The following is a 17,941-nucleotide window of genomic DNA, read 5'->3' on the forward strand; positions in this document are numbered from 1 at the left end:
TCTCTTGCCCTTATTTTGTTTCCATGGAGACTAATGTGGAGAGTGATTGGGAACCTAGTTTAGAGGATTTGAAAAATTCTCCAATTTCAATTTCCTGGAAAATTTGAATAGAATATTTTTCTTTAAGCTCAGTATGAGCCCAGCTTTGAAAGGAACCTGAGTAGTAGGGTCTCCTGAATTGGGAGCTTGGTCAGTTACAGGTGAGACTCTCAACTTTAATTTTCTATATTCACATGCCTTAATGAATATCTGCTCCTACTTTTTCTGCCTCACTATGAGATGAATTTGCTTTCATTTTTATAAAGAAAATAGCCTGGGACAAAGTGGTCCTTGAGCAAAACAGGTAGTGACATCATTTTAAAAAATGATTGTTCATTTTGATAGGGTCATATGTCTAGGAGATAGCAGGCTGAACCAACGGGGCATATAGAAATGTGTTCACTGGCTTATTGAATGAGAACCAGCATCTAAATTAAAGAGGTTTTTAAGAGCAAAGATGTGTAATTAGAGACCAAGGCTAAAATCATCCACACCGTCACATTCCCAGTTACTATGTACAAATGCAAAAGCTGGACAGTGAAGAAGACTGATAGGAAAAAAATTGATTCATTTGAAATATGTTGTTGGAGAAGAGCTCTTATGGATTCCCTGGACTGCCAGAAAGACGAATAAGTGGGTCCTAGAGCAAATCAAGCCTGAAACATTGCTGCGGGCAAAATGACAAAACTGAAGCTGTCCTCCTTTGGGCACATGCGAAGGTAGGGTTCTTTGGAAAAGACAATAATGCTGGGAAAATAAAAAGGCAGCGGGAAAAGAGGAAGACCAAACATGAGCTGGATTGACTCCATGAAAGAAGCCACAGGCACGAGTCTACAGGAGCTGAGCAGGGCTCTTGAGGACAGGACATCGTGGACATCACTCATTCATAGGGTCACTAGGAATTGGAGCCGATTCAGTGGCATCTCACACACACGTCCATTGGTTTTTCCTAAGTTACCTTCCCTAGTTACTGCTTTGAAACATGTCTCACCTGTGGAGCCTGCCTTCATTTTATCCTTGTTTATCTGTTTAAAAATCTGTATCATGGAAGTGTTCAAAGCGTATAGTGAGAGAATAGTATGTCCTTTTATGGTTGGTTGGTTTGAATTAGGATTCATACAAGGCCCATACATTGCACTGGTTAATAATTTTTAATTCTCTCTACAACAGTCTTCCCCCTCCCACCCTTTTTTCAGTATGATTATCTATTTAAGGAATTGGGTTACTCTGCCTATAGAATTTTCCATGTTCTGGTTTGGACTGATTGATTCCTTCTGTTAATATATTTTTGTATTCATAGATTTCCTAAAAACTGGTAATTACATTTAGAGGCTTTATTAGATTCACATTTTCCCCCCACTTGGCAAGAATATTTTATAAGTGGTACTCTTGCTTCCTATGACATCTCATCAGGAGACACAGGATATTATTTGTTCTCTTACTGATCTTAAGATTGAGCAGTGAGTTAAGTAAAATTTTTGCAACCATTTTCAGTCATGGCCTAGATATCTTTTTGAGTAGGCTTGCAAAATGGTGATGTCCTAATTCTCTTTCTCCCTTCACTTTTATTAACTGTAATTCTCCAATAAAAGACGTACTTTTTCTCATTAACTATTGGGTTGCTCTGAAAGTTCAGTCATCATCTATTTTACCTACTATAAATTATCCTGACAATTAACTACACCACTTAACCTTTTCTTTTTTATATTTGAAACTTTGGAGCTTTTCTCTACTGTACTGCTAAATACTTTTTTTTTTAATTGAAGCACTCCAAGCAACCCCAAATAAATGCTAGATGTATAAAAATTTAATTCAGTCAACAGGTATTAAGTACCTAATACGTGTGAGGCACTCTGCTGGGTACTAGTTATACAACAGTAAATAAAATCTCTGCCCCAAAGAGCTTATAGTCAAGAGTTGGGACCTTTACCTTTTATAACTCCATAACTTTGTAAATGGTGTCCCTGGAGTGGTACTGTACAGAGGTTAGAATGGGATGGGTGATAGGTCAATAATAAACTGGCAATTTTTACATGCTGTAGTAAATGCTAGTTTTGGGGGAAGTCAGGGAATAAGTTTCAGAGTTTAAGTTGAGACCTGAGGGATGATGCAGTCATCTTGATGGATAAACAAGAGGGCAGAAGGTAAGTGGGAACAGGGAACGACTTTGGAACTACAGAGGGTTGAGTATGATGGGATGTGGAATGGAGAGATGGACTTGGAATGGAAAAATGAGAACAGGAAAGATAAACTGGTCCCTTTCTTGAAGAGCCTTCCAGGACATGATTTTATCCTGGGGCAGTGGGTAGCCACTGCATAGTTTTAAGTGGGGTATGATATCATCAGATTTGTGTGCGCAGAAAGGCCAGTAATAGTGGATTTGTTTTCTTGAACTTAGGCGTATAGGTCATAAAATTGACTTCAGAGTGTCATTGTCTAGGTGATGCCAACTCACAGCCTTAGGCAGACTCAGTGACACAGGCCACCTAAAAAACAAAACTCTGCCTTCTCCCCAGGAGAACACTAAGGGCCTATAGGGCCCTAACTAACTAGTTTCATAATGGAGGCCCCAGACACTTAATAGAAAAATATTAACAACACAAAGTAGAAAGTGCTGACCTTAGATATAGCTAAAAATCCTGTACTATCGCTTTTTCCTCATGGGTCCTTGTATATTTGTAAACACACCCTCTGTGTTTCCTTCACTCTTAGCATTATCATCTCCCTCTTAAAACATGCATTTCCACTGCTCACCCCTCCTTTTCCTTTCTCCAGGTCAGCTTAGCAGCCCTCTGATGCCTCGTTTTCAAGCTGCAGGCCCCTCAGGGCTCCAGCCTCATCCTCTTCACCCAGGGTCTAGGCACTAACTGACCACTCTTCCAGCGAGTGAGGAATGTTGATTCCTGGGGGATTCTCAGGTGCTAGAGAAGGAGAAGACAATTTGCAACCCTTAAAACAGCACGTGCCCGTTCCAAATTCTGTTTTACTCTTTTACAGTTACTAAACCAAGGAGATTTAACTGAAAGACGGACATGAGCATGGGTGCTGAATCATGGAAGAGCAGCTCTGATCCCAGAGTGCATATAGTGGGAACAGCTTGCTTATGGCTCATGGTCTGCTGGAACCAAAATGAACCTGTGAATGACAAGACCCCACTTTTTCCTCTGTTCATCTTCCTGGCATAGAAGATGAATGCAGGAGAGCTTCTTTTCAGATTCTCATCTGATCCAGAAATGGAAGCAAGCAGGGAATGTGGGCTAGGTCATTGTACCTAACTCTCTTCCCACTGTAGAATTTTGGGATGGACTTCTCCCAAAAATGAATTTGATTATGTGTTGGCTGAACTTTCTCAGTGTAACTATTGAGAGGAGGTTTTCCTATGAAGAGCTTCCATCCCAGACTCAGCTGTCTTTTCACATGGATGAACTAAGTCCTGCCACCAACCATAAAACTTCACCAAGAAGTTGAGCTTTCAAGATGCCTTGTTGCTTTGGAGAAGGGAGTGATGTCAGTCCTGTTGTGACATTCTCCCTTTAGCAACCTGAGTAAGAGACTCTCCGCCACTGGGCTGCAAAAAAATAAATTACTTGAATCCCTACTTGGCCCAGGCTGGGGTACTACTTGGTCACTTTGCTTTCTTTGTTTATGGAACATACAGTAGCATGTTTAAAAGGTGTCTTTTTTTTTTTTTTTTAAGTTAAATCACATGATTCAGAGCTTCAGTTGTTTTCCCTTTAAATAAACAAAATAGCCCAGTTCTTTGGCTTCTTGTTTTAGACAGAATTTGTTTTCTTAGAGAGGAGATTAATAGTTCAGTCTTCTCCTTTAAGATAAGGTACTGATTTACCCTTAAGATTCCATGCAGGTAAAACTGAGTTCAGGAGTCTTGGGGAACCATGACATGAACACCTTCATCTCCAATTAGCAAACCCAGATCATAGTTATCAGAGTATCACTCTGTCATCACCGGAAAGGACCATGTCTGAGTCTGGAAAGCTGGCAATGAATTTTCCCAGAAAGGTAAAAAACAAAATGAGAAGGGTGCTTCTGTTAGAGTAGGCACTCTTGTTATTTTCCTGGCTCTACAGCTACTGAGAGAGAATATCTAATTATAATTAGTGAGAAGAAAAGTATTTCAGAGATCACTTACTAGTAGAAAATCATGACTATCAGAGGAGTTTCAGATTTATTTAAAATGAACCTCATCCTGACACACACACAAATGCTCACAGGTAACAATCCACATAAATAACAGGAAAGAGCTGCTATTTTAAATAATTATAGTCATCAAGTTGTTAATGATGTGTAATCATCCTTGCTATGTAGATTTTGTGTCAATTACTCGTATTCTTAAAATGCCAGTTTTCACTTCCTGTAGCCTTTATACTAAAGCAGTGGTTCTCAACTGGGGACATTTAGCAATATCTAGAGACATTTTTGGTTGTCACAACTGGAGGAGTATTACTGGCATCTAGTGAGTAGAGGCCAGGGATGCTGCTAAACATCTTACAGTACACAGGACAGCACCTTCTCCCTGCACGGAACAGACTCATCTGACCCAAAATGTCAATAGTGCTGAGGCTGAGAAACCCTGTACTAGAAGTTGCAAACTTGTCACCCCCCAGGTGTTTTATTTTGCCCATACAATATTTCCGAGTAATTTTTAAATTAGTTCCCATCAGCAGATTTTTTGGCTTCTGTTGAAAATGCAGTTGATCTGGCAATTCTGGGCCTGTATTGCAGCAGACTCCCCCATTGTATTACAGCCCGCCATTCAGTCCATTTATTTTCTGACTAGCCCCTGTAGACACTGGGCTTGTGCCCTCTTTTCTGTATCTAATTTTTTTTTTTTTGGTTTTTTAATCCTCACCCGAGGATATTTTTTCCATTGCTTTTCAGAGAGAGAGAAACTGATGTGAGAGAGAGACATCAACTGGATGCCTCCCTGGGCCAGGGATCAAGCCTGCAACCAAGGTTTGTGCCCTTGGCTGGAATCAAACCCAGGACCCTTCAGTCTGCGGGCGGATGCTCTAACCACTGAGCAAAACTGGCCAGGGCTGTAGCTAATGTTCAAGTGTGAGGCACAAAGAAAGAGCCCTTAACTTGGCTCTGATCCCTCCACCCTGAGCTGCTCTGCTTGGATTTACTGGAACCTTTCCGTTAATAGCTACTTTTCTTTCCCCCATTCTCCAAGAACAGCCGTGACTCAAACCCAGTTGTTGCCTGCCTTGATTCAACCCCACGTTAGTTGCTTAATATTACTGAAAAGCAGTAATTTCAGTGTGCTGATTAGACAATTGATTGGGGATTATCTAGCAGTTCATAAGACAGCTCCTGTTCTTTCTTGGGGCTGGCAGGCTGTTCTAGAGGCTCTTCTAAATCCTGCTGTGGGTTTCTGATGCCAAGTTTTGTGGTTTCCTGGGTGCTGCAGAATAAATCAAAACATGAAAAACAATTTTAATTACAGCATGTGGAGCTTAAGGATGGCCTCAACATTTTCATCATTTCATGTGGGCTGCCAAAGGGAATTCTAGGTGGAAAATGGGGATAGGAATTAGGGGAGGGGACCATTAGGAATTAAGAAACAACAAAGTTGAAATTGAAAATACTGGCAATGCTATGCTTTCCTCTCAATGGAGGAGGTGGTGCTAATGAGTTATTGTTAAAGAGTGCTGGAAAAACAGTTTTATCATTTTATGGGAAGTATAAATATACATGGTTTTTCAAAAATGGAATGGAAATACTTTTGACTGGTGGCACTAGAACTAGAATGGAAAAATGTTTCAAATTGTAGGAATCTAGGCCTAATATATAATAGTTATATTTCATTCACAGCTGTTCTCTCCAAATATGTTATCTGGAGATACCTGGACAGTATTCTATAAGTACAGGAGAGTGACCTCAAAATACGAGTGGCTGTTCTACAGGTTCCTCTCAGGGGCATTACAAGGGATGGCACCTAGAAAGCTGCAGGATAACAGCATCTCGGGTTACCTGGGATAACCAAGGACTTCTGACTGCTCCTTCCACTGTACAGCCCTGGTGCCCAGAACCTTGTTCCTCACAAAGTCTTCATCCAGCCCGGCCTGCTTCAGGGTGTCTTGATACCGTTGTTCTGCTGCTTTCCTGGCAAGGTCCTGTGGAATGGGAATTAATCTGCTGTAGCTGTCTTGTGAATTACTTGATAATTCTAAATCATTAGCTTAACCTACCTTAAAATAGTGCTCACACACATACACCCCAATTAGTGGGCACAAGATTTGCATAGAAATTACTTTGAGCTTTGTTTTTCAAGCCTTAAAGTACATAGAAGCTACCTGAAGATTTTGTTAAAACATAGACTCTTATGTGGTAGGTCTCAAATGGGGCCCGAAATTCTGTATTTCTAACAGTCCCAGGAGAAGCTAGCTATTGATAAGAGAGCCACACCTTTGAGAAGCAAGGACTTAGATTTTTGGAAGACCAAGTGAGACCAGATGAAAATGATGAACTAAAACCTGAAGATTTAAAAATAACCAAACCATCATGAGGAACATTAAAATATAACAAATAAGCTGTACTCTTTAGTGGTCAAGCATAGGTGGTCTGCATGTGGACCGGGAAAGTTTACTTTTCATTTGTGTGTTTGAGAGCAAAATCATATCAAGTACTTTGCATTTTTCCTAGAGTGCTGGAAGATCTGTTCAAATCTGAGTGTGTGCTTGCTTGAAAAAATATGAAGAGGAGAGGTCAGCATGTGAGATTTTGAACAATGCAAGTTGCTAAGCAAATCTGAGACAGCCCAGTGTGTGATAGGTATGTGGGTGGAAAGGAGTAGACCCAGGAAATGCCTAGATAATGCACTGGCTGTACGATGGAGATAATACCCAGCATTTGGATCTGGGTCACTTGGGAACCCCAACTTTTGAACCCCAACTCTGAAGAGGAGAGTGATCCTCAGAATCTGATGTAGTCCAAAGCCGCCTGAGATGGTGGCCTTTCTAAGGTTGTTGAAGTAGCTCAGAGCTTCCTTAGGGAGGTCTTAACTGAGTCCAATCTCCCTAAAAGTCTAGAGAACAGGTTAAAATGATTCTTCCAACCTGAAAGGCAATCTGGAAAGGGCCTTGTGGGGTGCTTGTGAGCATCCCAACCCTTGGAGACTTAGCAATGTGCCACAGATCTAGAGGATGGGGATGCCCAGGGTACCAGCACTGCAGGAGGAGAGATGTTTTCCCAGCACTATGAACAGTGGCTCCAGACAGCAGAAAAGACTGGATTTTCAGTCACATTAGTAAGTTAAAGATGTGCTTACTAACAGCCAAACTGTCACTGTGTATCTGGGATCACCCCGCTCTGATTCAAACTGAAAGCTAAACTACAGTGAAAACACTAGGAAGTGAAATATCCCTTTGTAGATGCCTTTGGAGTCCAGTCTTGGATGAAATTAGCCCAAGCAACATTCACTATTACACTACTTATTTTGAGGAAAGATGGTAGTAATAAAATGGGCCCAATTTAGAATCTTTCTGAGCCTCAAGGAAATGTTTAATATTCAGATATTAAACTTTCATAATTTCTAAGAACCCTTTCATCTAAAACAGAAAGAAAGTAAATGATGGTTTAGTTTTACCTTGGTAACTTGTTCGAAGAGATAGGGCCTCGTTTGTATTCTCTTTTTCATTTCCTCCAATTCTTTCTTATACTCTTTTGCTCTTTTACGGTCATTGTTCCTGGAATTAACAAGATTTTTGAGATCCATCTTTTTCCAATCCCGAATACCCTTCATTCCAGTTAAGCAGGGTAAGTCCCATGGACACTGTCAATTCCTGACTGCCTGGGAAAACTTACGACTGCAATTATAGGAGCCTCCCCCGTAATTTTGGGCTCCCCATTTTGCCGCTTATGATCTGTTGGATCCCAAGACCATCAACCCTTTTACACATAGAGGACACTGACCTGTTTTCTTTCAGCTTTGCTTTGAATACCTCCTCCAGGCTTTTATGGGGATCCATGGCTTTTGCACGTAAGGTCACGGATTTAGACATTGCCTGACACTTCTTTTTATGCATCTCCAACCACTGAGCAGTACTCTCATCTGCTTTGTCCTTTTTTTCAAGTGAGCTTCTAAAGGGAGGAGGTGAAAAAGCATACAGATGACCAATGTGGGATATTTAAAAGCAATCTTGGGCCTGGCCGGTGTGGCTCAGCGGTTGAGCATCAACGTATGATCCAGGAGATTGAGGTTTGATTCTTGGTCAGGGCACATGCCCGATTGCGGCCTCGATCCCCAGTAGGAGGCGTGTAGGAGGCAACCGATCAATGACTCTCATCACTGATGTTTCTATCTCTCTCTCCCTCCTTTCCTCTTTCTGAAATCAATAAGGACATATTTTTAAAAAATAAATAAAAGCAATCATAGTAACCTTTCTGAAAAGTTGGTGTGTTCTGTGAATAGGGTGGGTAATTTACCTCCCTGCCATTTCAGAAAGATTAAGATTCTGGCATTAAATGCACAGGCACATGACGCCTTCCCAGCACTCTGGATACAATGATATTCTACCTAGGAGTTTATTAATTGAACTGAAAACATGTGAGTTAAAATATCCTTACTTAGCCCTGGCTGGGTAGTTCAGTTGGTTGGAGCATTGTCCCAAGGTTGTGGGTTAGATCCCAGGCCACGGCACATATAAGAATCAACCAATGAATGCATAAATAAGTGGAACAACAAATTGATGTCTCTCTCTCTCTGTCTCTCTTCCCTCCTCTCTCTAAAATCAATAAGTAAAAATTAAAAATATATATCCTTACTTAAATACCCAAACATCCAGGTCTGTTGCTTATCTTGAAAAAAATACTAATAGTTACCATTCTCTGAGTTACGTACCCTGAACCAGTGCAAACAGCCCACAAGTGCTTTATGTCCATTATCTTGTGTAATCCTCATAACTTTCCTGTGAACTAAGAATTATGAGCACCCTTCTTATAGGTAAGGAGATGTAGCCTCAGAGAGGGTAAGCTACTTGCTCAAAGCTACCCAGCGTACCAGTGGAATATTTAAGATTAGAACCAGGATATCTAATTCCCAAGCCTCTGCCCTTGGTGTATAAACTGCTATAAACAGTGGGCTGGAAGGTGACTGGTCCTTTGGGAATACAAATCTGCATTTGTACAGAGAACTAGAAATGGACCTGTTTCAATGCACAATCTGAGGTCAACTTTTAGTACTTAGTTTATGTAAATACTCTGAGGTACTATGGAGAGTTCTACCAAAAGTCACAAGTCAGGACTCTTGCATTTGGCTGTTTACACTCAAGTGGACAGATTAGGAAGGAGGACATTGAAGTTTAATCTCCTAATATGTCAAACTCCCTATTGCTAGGAAACAGCTGTGGAAAACCTCTATAGGTGGGCCAGCCTCTGGTTCATGATACCTATCTTATTAGGACCTCAGGATATTGATATATTCAGCCTTGATTTAGTAGCTCTATGAAATTTGAGGAAAAAGGGAATATCGCTTGAATTCTAAATATATTTCTACAATCTATTGTGGGTCTTAAAGGGCCAAGTCGGTTCCATGTACTCCTCTGTGAGCCCCACAGGAAAGCACTAAGATGCGGGTCCTCTGCTCGCTTCCGCTCAGAGGCCTAGTGGAGGAGCTCTTGCTGGCTCAATGAGAACAATACCATGACAGAGGCAGGTCAGTTAAAGAGCTCAAAATAAGGAGGTGCCTGACTCCCAGTGACTTCTCAGTGCCCCAAGATGAATCTCAGAGAATCTCAAACATGGGCAATGGATGCCTCCTCTCTGTGGCAGGCTCAGCCACCTGTCGTCATGCTTCTCTGAGTTCCTGTTCCTGTTGGCTTCCTTCCTCTTCCATCTATGGGTTGTACCCATGATGTTCTGTCTGGAACCTTCTTTCCTTCCAGCCTTTGGATTATTCCTCTTTCTTCAGGTTTCACTTTAGACCAGGGGTGGGGAACCTTTTTTCTGCCAAGGACCGTTTGGATATTTATAACATCATTTGAGGGCCATACAAAGTTATCAACTTAAAAATTAGCTATGAAAAAAAGCTCCTAGATTTATTGAATTTTGAGTCCCACAGCTGCCTTGGCAAGGCCAGACCAAATGATTTCTTGGGCCGTATATGGCCCGTGGGCTGGACGTTCCCCACCCCTGCTTTAGATATCTATTACAAGAGACCCCTGCCCAGGCTTCCCAGTGCCCCCACAGTCCTCTATTCCTCATCATCGCACTACTCACAAAATAAGGTAGTTGCTTCTTCTCTTTTCTATATTGCAGACTAGCTATTAAACTATAGGCTCCATAAGGTTATCTCCGGCCTTAACATTCTGCCTGGCACAGTAAGGCCCCGTGAATATTTGCTGAATGATAGCTAGGTGTTTTCCAGCCCTAAGTGTGGAGGATCACATGCATTCCTGTCCTCATCAGAGAATTCCCTTCCACCCCTTTAGGTCTTTCTGATAACAGGAGGCCCAGCAGCAGGGTGGTTTCCATCACGTGGGCCATGAGCTGGGCATTATGAGTCTTCTGCAGCCTGCCTACTCACCTGACTGCAGATTCCCTCTTCCTGGTGGCATCTGTGATGTGCACAGGGAGGGTGTTGGCAGAGAGAGAAGCAAGACCACTCAGAGAATGACTCCTTGGCCGGGGCGTGGCGGGTGGCTGTGGAGAGTCCTAGAGGAAACAAAGGCTGGTATTGGTGGGACAGCATGTGTGATTAGTTTCTATCTTGACTGGAATCAATCTCAGTGAAGGACTAGTCAGACTAAGAATCATTTTTCCAGGAATGAAAGCGAAGGGTAATTAGATCTCATGCTTAGTAACTGGGACAGACTTGGATATTAGTCCATAAGTTATTTGGGTTCTTTGGTTAACTTCACCAGAGGGTATTTTTTTTACTGCTTTTCAGGATATTTTTTTTACTGCTTTTCAGAGAGAGTAGAAAGAAAGGAGGGGGGAGGAGAGAAATACCAATGTAAGAGTGACACAACCACTGGCTGCCTCCCGCATGCACTCTGACCGGGGGCAGGGATCGAACCTGAAACCCAGATAAGTGCCCTTGACCAGGAATTGAACCTGAGACCCTTCGGTGCATAGGCCGATGCTCTAATACCACTGAGCCACACCAGCCAGGGTTCAATCCTGAAGTTTTTAATCAAATGAGAAGAGTTCTTTGGAACTGGTATAGGGACACAACATTGATCCTAACTCCCTGCCTTTTAGACCTGCTTGAACTTATTTCTGCAATTTCTCTAAAGAGAAGGAAGGAAAAGAAGTATTCTTGTGGTCTTAAGTTTATAGGAATTGTGGATCTGCTGATAGCTGAACTGGTGTTTTAAAAAAAATTAACATAGAAAAATGCCATGAGAAGTGCCTTCCACTGAGACGTAGCCCTCTTTGGATTTCAGGCCTCAGGCCCTTGACCCTCCAGCAACTGCCTGGGCTCTTACCTTCCTCCCTCCAGTGGCAGCAGCATCACAGGCCCGCTGAGTGCGACAGGGGCTGGCAGTTCTCAGCAAGAAGGGCTTGTTGCGAGTCACCTCTCGGGTGTCCCTTCTCTTGGCAGCTCTTCTCTGGAAGGCCTTATAAAGGCTCTCATAGTCAGGGATGGCATGATTCACCCGAGGCTGGAATCCAAAGTCAGTCTTCAGAAACCCGAGCTTTTTCTCCTGGGTTCGGGTGGCTGTGCGAGGCCGTGGCTCAGCCTGGCAACTGGAGGAGGTGATGGGGCAGGAGGCCATCTGGAGCATGTCCAGGGCTCTCATCTGGATGCGAATTTTCCTGAACAGCTCAGCTTCTGTGGAGAAAAATCAGGGTGTGATCGGTGAGAAGGGACTGAGACTCATACCAAAAGGTTTGGGGAACTTTCCCTCTTTTAAACACTAGCAGTAATGTGCTGGAGCCAATTGTTAACTTTTCAGGAATTTTGTGAGCCAGTTGACATCATATGGGAAGCCTGAAATTGGCCGTGATAGACATGTTTACACCATGGAAAATAGCAAACACTACAAATTGGCTTTTTTTCTTTCTTTCTTTCTGGAGAGCTCGTCAATAAATGTTGACAAGAATACCACTGCCAGGGGCCAATCAGGTTGCAGAAACAGCCACCATCCACATTTACTGAGAGCTTTCTCTGGTTCTTTCTTCAGAGATAAAGGAGGAGGAATGGGCTAGTCACCTGCTCATCTCCCAGGTCTCTCCTGTCTCAGAGAAAGGCCCCACCATCCACCCAACTGCCCAAGCCCACTGCCCAAATCATTCTGACTCCTCCCTCCCTCATCTCATCAGTCACGTGTTCGGTGTCTTCCTCTTTAACCTGTCTGCAGTCCAGTCTCTTTTTATCATCCCTGCTACTAATTTCATAATTTCTCAGCCAAATTATTGAAATAGCCTTCTGTTAGATCAACATCGCCCCTGCCTTGCACCTCTCCCTTAATTATCTCCTCAACCATCAGAGTGATCTTTCTGAACGGCGTATCTGATCATGAGCTGCCCTACTTCAAACCCGCCAGTGGCTCCCCAGTGCCCTTGGGTGAAGTCCAAACTCCCATGGCCTACAAGGCCCCAGGCCTGGCCTGTGCTTGCTTCTCCCCTCCCCTCTCCCTCTTTTCTCTCCCCTCTGCCTTCCACCCCCGAATGTGCTCAGCTTTCTCTTACCTCCATGCTGTATTTCTACTTGGTACACTCTTCCTCCCTCTTTATCAAATTAACACAGCTCATCCTTCGGGGCCAGCCTCAGTGCTTACTTCTTCTGGGGACCCTAACTGTTCCCACCCCCCACCCCCTAAGTTAGGTCCTCTGTTATAAGCTCCATAGGACTCTGTAATCCTTGCAAATGACTCATCACAGTTGTGATTATTTGTCTATTATCTGTCTCCCTCCCATGTCCACAAACTCCATCTAGTCACCCTAGAACAGTGCCTCAGACATGGCGCATGTTACTGAATGAGCAAAGAAAGCCTGAGTCTCTTATTTGAGCTACACTTCTTGAAATGAGTACCTCACCAGGATGAGGGAGGGGTGGCGGCTTTCCTCAGGGCAGCTGGCCAGTGGTGGCACTGGTTTACACCCATCTTTAGATGTCTCATTTGTTTTCACATCTGCGTGGCCACAGAGGCCTTCATATGCACTCACTGAGAGAGAGGGCAAAGCTGGGGGGCACTGTAGGACCTCTCCTGGTTTCTTGCTCCTTAAAGGGCTCCCTCCTTGTACAAACAGACCCAACCCTACTCCATGGCCTGCACTGAGTGTGGCCTCTAGCAGGGCGACCTGAAAGCTCATCGCCAAGCCATGCTGACCCCCGAGCCTGACTAAATCCCCACTGCACCCCCAGGCAGGAGGCAGCAAGATGGCAAGGATGTGTTTACCCTGGAGTTTGTCCCCAAGGGCCGGCTCCAGAATGGACTTGGGGATCCTTCTGGTGGCTTTCCGCTTGGTGACCTTGGCCTTAGCAGTGGCGGCCAATTCCCTCTGTTGAGCGGCTTCCTTTCGTTGCTCCTCCTTCTCCAGGAAGCTGAAGGGTTTTAAGGAAGAGAGGAGCAGTTCCTTCCTCTTCTGAATCCCTGCCTGCCTTCGGGCTTCATTGCGCTCCATGATTTCCTGGTAGAGGGGCAGGTAGACATGCGCCGGCACAGGCTGTGCCCGGAACTGCCGGTGGCACTCGGCCTCCTCCTGACCCTGCCTTTGGGCCTGCTGCCTCTCAAGCTCGAAGGCGGTGGGTGAGGCCAGCCACTGGGCCTTTTTCTGGGCCTCACGCACTGTCATACGAAATGGCTGAGGGACAGTGATGGATGATGCCCAGGAGCTGATGCTTCTGTGCTGGGAAGGAGGCCTGGAGCCTGCAGGTGGCTGGAGCTGACCCTTGGGAATGTCGGAGGGTAGGTTACTCAGGGAGCTGCAGCGCCTTGTGGGACCACACCTGGGGGAAGAAAACAGCTGCCCTGTGCCTGGAGGACAGGGCAGCCTGGTGGCCCGGCTCCTCCCACATCCTCCTCCTGGCTCCTCCCCCGTCTTCCCTTCCAGCAGGTTGCATCCAGCTTCTCAGCCTGACATCACAGCCCCACAGGCCGCTAAGCCTTTGCCTTTCTCAACCAGTCCTCCCTCCTTCCCACAGGCCATCTAGCAGCCTTAGTAAGAAGTCTCTTATCTAAGTTGATCCAAGAATTGCCACTTTGCACTCTAATATTTTCATATGGGGGACAGAACAATGGTGCGGAGCAGGGGACTTTAGAGTCAGACAGAGCCAGATTCAAATCTGCTTCAAACAATTACCAGCTGTGTGACCTTGAGCAAGGTTCTCTTGGAACCTCAATTCCTCATCTGTAGAATGGCAAGAATATTACCTACTTACAAAGGTTATTGGGAGGAGAAAATAAATATTAAATGAGATAAAGTATACATACAATAGGGTTTGGCCAAGGTAAATGTACCTTGTTGTCACTCTCAGGGAGGTAGTGTGTTTGGGAAAGGCATCCGTTTAATCAGTTCCAGTGCTTCAGGTGACTAAGGGTTACCCAAAGTGATTTAGGACTCCTGTGTAGGAATCAGAATACATGTTTGGATCCGGAAGCTGATTCTGCTGGAGCCTGGGTAAGTGGCAACTTGCAGAAGCGCTCTTTGCTTTACTGAGGAGGAACATGACTTGGTCAGAGTTGTGCAGTGAGGCAGCTGTTGAACTGCAGTGCCTTACCTCAGAGATGGTGGGTACCGGACCTTCGGCTTCCCACTGCCTTTGTCTTGGAAGAAATTCTCCAGGTCCTCATCATCTTCAGAGAGGCTCTCATCACTGTCTGGGTCAGACTGATAAAGGGATTCCGACAGGCACCACCTGCCTTTCTGCTTTAGTACTTGCAGGGTCTTGTAAAAGCTCCCAGTTGAGTCAGAAGTAGAATCTGTCTCCTCTAGGCTGAGGAACTCATCAAGTTTGCCAGCCCTAGGCAAAAGCAGCCCATCCCCAGACAGCTCCTCTTCTGCCTCTGTGTCTGAGGAGGATTTGGGAGGAAATATCTAAAATAAAATAGGCGGGTCAAACTCTAATTCCAAATTTATTAAAAACATAACTGTTCATTTCACTTTGAATAAGCCTCTGTATATTAGGAACTGGGGAGAAACAAAGAAAAATAAGATGTGTTCCTTGCTCTAAAGAAATTTCACAAATTGGTATATGAGGTGTGCTTGGCTTAAAGTGTCAACCCCAGGAAAGAATATACCTACCAAGAAAGTATACTGGGCTCAAATTCATAACCAGAGTGTAGCAGCTATTGTTTACAGAGGTCCCTCATGCACACCACATATCAGGGAAAAGCTGAAGACTGAGCTGCCAGCCTAGTGTACTATGTTCCTGCCATCTGAGTTGACCCTTATAATAGAGTTCCTATGACTGTAATTCAACCAATGGGCTGAAGACCTACCCCATCCAATTAGAGCTGTGCAACTATATCCTCATTTGCACATTTACTGACCAATCAGAAGTAGACTAGTCTATGGAACATTTGCATGAAAACTGACCAATCAGGGACAGAGGAATGGACAGTCTTCTCTATATAAGCCAGCAGAGTTGCCCTGGCTTCCTTCCCGGGGTTTGCAAACTCAGCTGCAACGCTTGAGCTGTTTTACTGAATCAAATCTCTCCTGTACCACACCCCAAATTGGAGACTTCTGTTGGTGTTGAATTGTGGCAGTGACCTTTGGTTGACAAAAGACAGGAAAGAGAAGCAAAGAGCTAAAGTTGGGTCCCTACTTCATGCAGTGCGGTGAGCATTTACAGAGTACCTACTCTGCACCATACTTTCTACCCCCTGTACTACCAGGAATCCTATCCATGACCTTGGCCCAAAAGTTGGGTTTTGCGAACTTTTGTCAATCTTCTTTTTCTTTCTTCCCATGTCTACGACTCTGCTTTCCTCATATTCTAGCTGATTTCCACTGGTCACTAGGAGTGGATAATTAACAGCATAGACAATGTGGTCTAGCTGAATGAGCAATGTCCTAGAATGTGGGAAACTCAACTGGGTTTAAATACTCCATTCATTCAGAAAACATATATTAGGTGATTAATGTGTATTAGGCATTAAGCTGAGAACAAGACAAAGTCCCTACTCTCATGAAGTTTATATTCTAGTGAAGGGAGACAGATGATGTAAGATGATAATTCAGTGAAATCCATAAAACTGGGATTATAGAGTGATGGAGTGGCTATGGGAAGCTTTCCTTATATGATGGACTATAAAAGCCCATCAGATAAAGACTATATATATCTACGTAGAGAGAGAGAGATATTATGTTACATGTGTATACTTGTACTATAATCAGAGTTAGGTTTATTAATTTGCTGCAAAAAACCATGGAAAATTATTGGGAACTTGGGAGAGGGATAGCTTTTAGTAAGAGGGTGAGAGAGGGGCTTTTTCTAGGGTTAGTTTGTCCTGAATAATTCTGATGAGAGTTAGGGAAAGCAGGGATCAACTCTGAATGGATGCTGTTACGAAGAGGGTACAGTTTAGTAAGTGGATGTTTGAGCAATTTTTATTTAAAAGGTGACAAGAACAAAATGGGCTGGGTAAGTGATTAATAAGTAAGCATAACCATTTAGAAGGGAGTATTAGTCATTTACAGTATGGTGTGGTTCTATGAGAAACACTGTTCTCTGCTGATCTTGTTGCTGGCTTTATCTGGGTCTATTACAGACTGAGTTGTACTTTCTCAGACCTGGGATGATTTTTACTACCTCACTGTGGAGGAGTTCTGGATTGACACCTGACTGATCAGAAGGAGTCAGTCTTGGTCAGATCTGGGGTAAGTGGTTTCTGGGTTCAAGGAACAGCAAAGGGCTTTAGGCAGGGATCTGAGACAGGGACAAACTTGACTGTTTGAGAGATAGAAAGAGGGCCAATGTGGCTGGAGGACTGTGGCAGGAGGTATCCTTAGAAAGGTAGGCATGGTGGTGCCAGGATGGGACCAGAGGATGACTGATTGCAGCTGGAAACCAGTTGGGGGCAGGCTGCTGCAGGCCTCCAGATGACACTTGGTGATGGTTTTACTGGGTTTTCTAAGGTCCATCTCTAATACTGAAACGAACACTGGATTGAGTCAAAAGTATGTATATGCTCTAGCCCCCACTTTGCTACTGAGGGGTGTGTGATCTTAGGAAACTTCCTTTTTTAATGACTTTATTGAGATATGTCACATACTATGCAATACATACAATTCTCTTATTTAAAGTGTGGATGGGTTTTAGTATATTAACATAGTTGTACAAACATCAACACAATTTTACATTTTAATCACCCCCAAAAGAAACCCCATACCATTTAGGGGTCATTCTCTCTTTTCCCCAACTCTCCCAACCCTTCCCCACTGCACTTGCCTGCTCACCCCTCATACCTCCCACCAGCCCTAATCAATCACCATTCTACTTTCTGCTTATACGAATTTTGGTGCAAATTTCTTAATCTCTCTTTGCCACAGTTTTCTCTTCTACAAAATGGAGACGACAATCGTACGGTAGTAGAGAGGATAAGCGAAAATTCAGGGCCGTTGCGCGGTTCTGCGAAGAGCCTGACGTAAGGCTCAGGCGGTTCGGGCCAAGAGTTCTAAACGCGACCAATTTTAATCCCACGCCCCTCGGGGACACGCCCCTGCGGCCTGTCTCCAAGGCAACATCAAACAGTTTCCTCTCTTACGCATTCCTTTCCCGAATGGAGACCAGATTCCTCCCCTTCTCTTTCCCTCCTTACCTGAAGGCTCCGGGCGCCACTGGAGGCTTCCGCAGCCCTCCCCACGGTCATTTTCTCAGTGGGGCAGAGACAGAAGCGTCCGTGACAGCAGCGGTGACTGAGGCGGCGGCGCTAGCTGCGCTGGTTAGGTTCCGCCCCTTTCTAGCTTTGAGCTCTGATTGGCTCCC

The 17,941-nt window shown here is 44.1% G+C and overlaps 2 protein-coding genes across 4 annotated transcripts in view; one reads left to right on the top strand and one right to left on the bottom strand.

Annotated features, from left to right (window-relative positions):
- The window catches only part of ZNF410 (zinc finger protein 410), a 29,871-nt gene extending 26,074 nt beyond the window's left edge, over positions 1-3,797 (top strand). For 2 of the 3 annotated variants that reach the window (XR_013998654.1, XM_081134719.1), the window contains one exon: positions 3,037-3,797. Coding sequence is in view for 2 of the 3 variants with exons in the window: in XM_081134719.1 (XP_080990845.1) it covers positions 3,037-3,075 (39 nt within the window). In the remaining variant the exon portion in view is untranslated. The remainder of the gene's footprint in view (positions 1-3,036) is intronic. The other variant, XM_081134720.1, reaches the window with a different exon arrangement.
- Positions 3,798-4,198: 401 nt separating this feature from the next.
- FAM161B (FAM161 centrosomal protein B) lies at positions 4,199-17,910 on the bottom strand. Its single transcript, XM_081134706.1, has 9 exons — positions 17,775-17,910; positions 14,729-15,045; positions 13,407-13,957; positions 11,490-11,836; positions 10,586-10,713; positions 7,975-8,142; positions 7,649-7,748; positions 6,034-6,176; positions 4,199-5,464 (listed from the first exon to the last, which is right to left on the bottom strand). Exons 1-9 carry the CDS (start codon positions 17,823-17,825, stop codon positions 5,329-5,331), a joined length of 1,941 nt encoding a protein of 646 aa, XP_080990832.1. The 5' UTR covers positions 17,826-17,910; the 3' UTR covers positions 4,199-5,328.
- Positions 17,911-17,941: the final 31 nt, after the last annotated feature.

This window comes from Miniopterus schreibersii, assembly GCF_964146895.1.
Source record: "Miniopterus schreibersii genome assembly, chromosome: 1".
NCBI lineage: Eukaryota > Metazoa > Chordata > Mammalia > Chiroptera > Miniopteridae > Miniopterus > Miniopterus schreibersii.